The following is a 4,175-nucleotide window of genomic DNA, read 5'->3' on the forward strand; positions in this document are numbered from 1 at the left end:
GGAGATCCTACAGGCCCAGTCCCTGGAGCTGCAGCCCTCACACTCTGCCGCATCTGTGTCAGGGAGGTGAGGTGGGGGTGCCAAGAAGGCAGCCCTGGCGTGTCACACTGGAGAAGACTGCCCCAGGTCAGTCCTTTCTGAAACAACTATTTATTTTCTGAGGGAAAACTAAACGTCCAAAGTGCATATTTCTTTAAATGCAGTCAGGCTCCTTGTGGGCTGAGCCAAGGGTTGGGAGAGTGAACTTCACCTTCTTAAAGTGGGCAAAGAGGACCTGTCCTAGTGTTTCTTGCAAGCCTCTATGAGGCCTTCTGTTCACCTGTATGTCCTGTGGATTGAGGCAAGATTCCCACCATAATTACAAATCTAGAAGAGTGGGTCAGTTCCTTTAGAAGTAAGAAACTTTCATTTGGAAATGGGCAGTTTGTTCCTGCGCCGGTGTGTTATGAGCATTCCTATGCATTTCTTCTACAGACTTGATAAAATGTCTTTCTTCTCATCATGGATCAAAGCTATTTTAATCATTGGCTTGGCATTTCCTCTTTATTGTGGTGAGTAAAATTTTCAATCCTGGATGAAGCAGTTCACACATCATAGAAAATGCAGGAAACAACTACTATTATCAAGGAGTGGAGGAGCTTGCTGTGCTGGGCGTATAATACTTAAACTGGCACAACGAAATGACACGTGTTACAAATATCTTTTCACAAATTGCATCAGTTGATTGGTTTCTCATTTCCCTCCTTAGAAAGGTAGAGATAGAAAAGGTGGTTAGAATGAACAGTAGAATTTAGATATTTGTTCATTTAGGACTAAAGATATTTATCTAATTTTCTCCATTTTTGGAGTTCGGATTTCATGGTTGCTAAATGCAGAGTGTGGGGAGTAATACTGTCCTCTAGATCTGGTATTCCTCAATAATCCTACTCATTGCTTACCAGCTCTGAGTACACTAAAGTCAAAATGTGTGTTAGGAGAGAACTAATTGACCCCTCTGCTGACCACTTATCTTTCTTAAAGCACAAGGAGGCCCATGAATTTCAGAGTAGAGTAGCTGTGAGGTATTAAAGTGATTCATGATACTCGAGCTGAGTTTGAAGAAATTAAGTAGTAAGTAACTTATTCATATTAAGTGACTTCATACAAGCATATTAAGTTGCACTAAGCAAGGTGTTTTTTCTCTGACTAGAATATCTTATTTATAAAAATGAGGAAAAAAGATACCTCCACAGGAAGTTTTGGTGATGATTAAACCATACTTAAAGTTACTTTTTCACAGAGAGGTGAATTTAGAATTCTGTTTCCAGATTTGGAGTTATTTTGTGAAATTGTTATTTTGATACTGCCACAGTAGCCTCTCCTCATTACTTGCTTGTTTGTGTAGGTGGTGTGTACAGATGTGGGTATACCCTATCAAACGATTTTTCCCTCTTCATCCTCTTACTTTTAATCTTCCTTTTGCATGTTGATTGCAGAAACTTCTTTTGCATCTTTAAGAAAAATGCATGAAATGCGTGAAGCTGTACGTTTATATTGATTAATGTGGGAATTGAAAAAGGTAAACTTTTCATTATTTAGTTTAAAAGGTAATTAAAAAAAATACCACCTAATAATTGTTCAGAAAGTAAGATAAAGTGTCCTTATTACTCTAAGTTCAAGAAATAGAATCTTGCCAGCCATTCAAACCATCTGTCATTTCAGACAAGGTAAAAATATCCCTTACTCAAAATTTTATTATTGGGCATAAACTTTGTTATATACCATCATCTGAAAGCAGTTAAGTGGTGTTTAAAGTAGAGTTGTTTACCCTAGAAAAGAGAAAGGCTAAAATTAAAGTAGCTAAAAAATTTTTTCCAAATATAGGAGGAATGTAAAATAATAATTTTCATAAAACCTCAGAGTGAAATATTATACAGAGGTGAAGAAAATCAACTACATTTCTGAACAACTAAACAGATGAATATATTTAAACATGCCTAAAAATCAGCTCATATAGCAGTAAGTTAAGTGAATGAGCATTCCTATGTTCCAATAAGAATTTAGGTATTATATATTTTTTAAAAAAGCAGGTTATGTCAGTATACACACACTTCTATTTCTTTATGTAAATTACCAACACTGCCATTACTAACCAAATTATATATATATGTATATGGTTAAATATACATTTATAAACACTAATATATATGAAAAAATACATATATGGTAGTAATCTGGGAGTATCAGATTATCTAATAGTGAAACTATTGAGAAAAACAGGAGAATTATAATGAATTCACTTTTTTATACTTGTGATAGTTGCGTTCCAGTGTTGTGTCGGTTTCTACTGTACAGCATTTTTTATATGTGAGTAACTTGTGTCTATTTTTAAACTTAATATAGAATATATTTCATTTTGATACATACCATGATGTATTAAGAACAAAGAAAATTTTATTCAAGAAATTCATTATCTGAAAAATATTATGTTGTCTGTTTATGTTTAACAGCCAGAGTGTAGTATATATATTCGTCAATTACATTTTTGTAGCAGAGAAATGGATCCAGTCTGTGCAACAAATGGCAAAACGTACTCCAATAAATGTGTTTTCTGCAGTGAAAAAATGTAAGAACAAAAAACTCACTATTGCCTCTTCAAAAATAATGAAGACAAAATCAGAAAATGATAGGAACATCCATGTTTCTGATAGCCAAGGCACAGTAAAACATGGAAAATAACTGTTCTTTCCTGTAAAAGCCACAGAAATACACTGGTATCTTTGCCGGAAGTCTCATTCATAAAAATAGTTTTTATTTGACCATGAATTCCTGCTGGATGTTTCCTACATATATAAACCAATTACATTTACTTGATTTAATTGCTTGACTTAATACTGGCAGTCTGGTGGCCAGGATAATGTATTCTTAACTCCAGAGGTTGAATAATAACTTCTGTGATGTAGCTCCAAGCTACAGGGAGCATAACTGAGCAAGAAATTCTACTGCCTTTAGAAATTTAAATCCATTACGATTTATGTCAGAAAGGAACTCCTCTGATGGTTCACTTTGTCCCCTGAAATCCATGACAAGACTCCACACTTTCCTCAGAAAGCAGGGCAGTCTAGGACACTTCTACCTAACCTCTCTTCCTGCCTCCTTCCCTCTGCGGGTGTTCTCAGTCTAAAGGTTCAGCCAGCCATCCTACTTCCTGCCTGTTTCTCCCACTGGTATTTCCTCTCACTGAATTGGGCTTCTACTTTTAGAGAACCAGGAATACAATCTCTAATCTTCTTCCTGAGGTCTGGGTGGGTTCCAAGGCTGAATCAGGAGGGAACATGTAGAAAGAGTCAAGTAGCTCCAGGGGGTCAGGAGGACCTGTGCAGAGTAGGGGGCATGGAAGGGGTCAGGAAGACCTGTGCAGAGTAGGGGGCGTGGAAGGGGCCCTGCTACTTTTGGAGCACAGTCCTCCTAGCTTTGTCATAGTCAGAGTCTCCTCATGGAGAAGCACTTAATGCAATAGTCAGGCAATTTTAAATACTTTTTAAAAATAATTTTTCTTTCTTTTTGTTTCTTCACAGAGAACATGGAAGATTTGATTTTAGTCATTGGGGTCGTTGCTGACTCTGCCTCAGCCACACATTCCTATGGCTTTTATTGCAATCCTATTTTGCTATGGATTCTACAACCAATTAGTCTTCTAAAACAGGGCTTTAAATTCCTAGATGACCAGACTAAGCCTTCAGTAGTACACAAGACAGAATGTAGATTGTTGGAGAATTTTTCCAACTCTAAGAACCTACCAATGAAAAAGATTCCTTTTTTCTTTCTTCAATTAAACATTGACAATTGAAAACCTACCTTAATTGTGTGTTCGATAATGGAAAACCTAATTCAGTTTGTAATCATGAATATTTCAGTTCAATAAAATGTTAAGTAATATTATCTTTATTAAAATACCCTTTCTGTTTTTGGTTGATTAGGGGGTTAAAACACCTGAATACTTTTGGTAACTATAATTAAAGAAATAGTCTCAAAGGTGAATAATCCGTCGCTTGGAAGTTTATTAAAAGTGCAGGCAGTTGGGCTTCTCTTTATTCTAAAGAGTCAAAACCTCTAGAAGAGGAATCTGGGAACTTGAATTCTAACAAATATTACACGTCAGTCTTCTGATCACAAATGCTAGCCAAGTGGTTCAG

General features: G+C 36.1%; 1 protein-coding gene across 1 annotated transcript; it reads left to right on the forward strand.

Moving 5' to 3' along the window:
• The first annotated feature begins 351 nt into the window (after window positions 1-351).
• Window positions 352-3,890, forward strand: LOC120863442 (sperm-associated acrosin inhibitor-like). The gene is made up of 4 exons (XM_040239658.1): window positions 352-551; window positions 1,476-1,522; window positions 2,490-2,605; window positions 3,558-3,890. The coding sequence occupies exons 1-4, from the start codon at window positions 416-418 to the stop codon at window positions 3,598-3,600; spliced, it is 342 nt and encodes a 113-aa protein (XP_040095592.1). The 5' UTR covers window positions 352-415; the 3' UTR covers window positions 3,601-3,890.
• Window positions 3,891-4,175: the final 285 nt, after the last annotated feature.

This window comes from Oryx dammah, unplaced genomic scaffold, assembly GCF_014754425.2.
Source record: "Oryx dammah isolate SB20612 unplaced genomic scaffold, SCBI_Odam_1.1 HiC_scaffold_5, whole genome shotgun sequence".
Taxonomy (NCBI): domain Eukaryota; kingdom Metazoa; phylum Chordata; class Mammalia; order Artiodactyla; family Bovidae; genus Oryx; species Oryx dammah.

What these genes read in the sequence shown, in the direction of transcription:
- LOC120863442 (XM_040239658.1), top strand. Translation starts at nt 416, where the DNA reads ATGGGCAGTTTGTTCCTGCGCCGGTGTGTTATGAGCATTCCTATGCAT. An exon ending in GGCATTTCCTCTTTATTGTG is followed by an intron (nt 552 to 1,475) that starts GTGAGTAAAATT and finishes TGTTGATTGCAG; the next exon opens with AAACTTCTTTTGCATCTTTA. An exon ending in GTTTTCTGCAGTGAAAAAAT is followed by an intron (nt 2,606 to 3,557) that starts GTAAGAACAAAA and finishes GTTTCTTCACAG; the next exon opens with AGAACATGGAAGATTTGATT.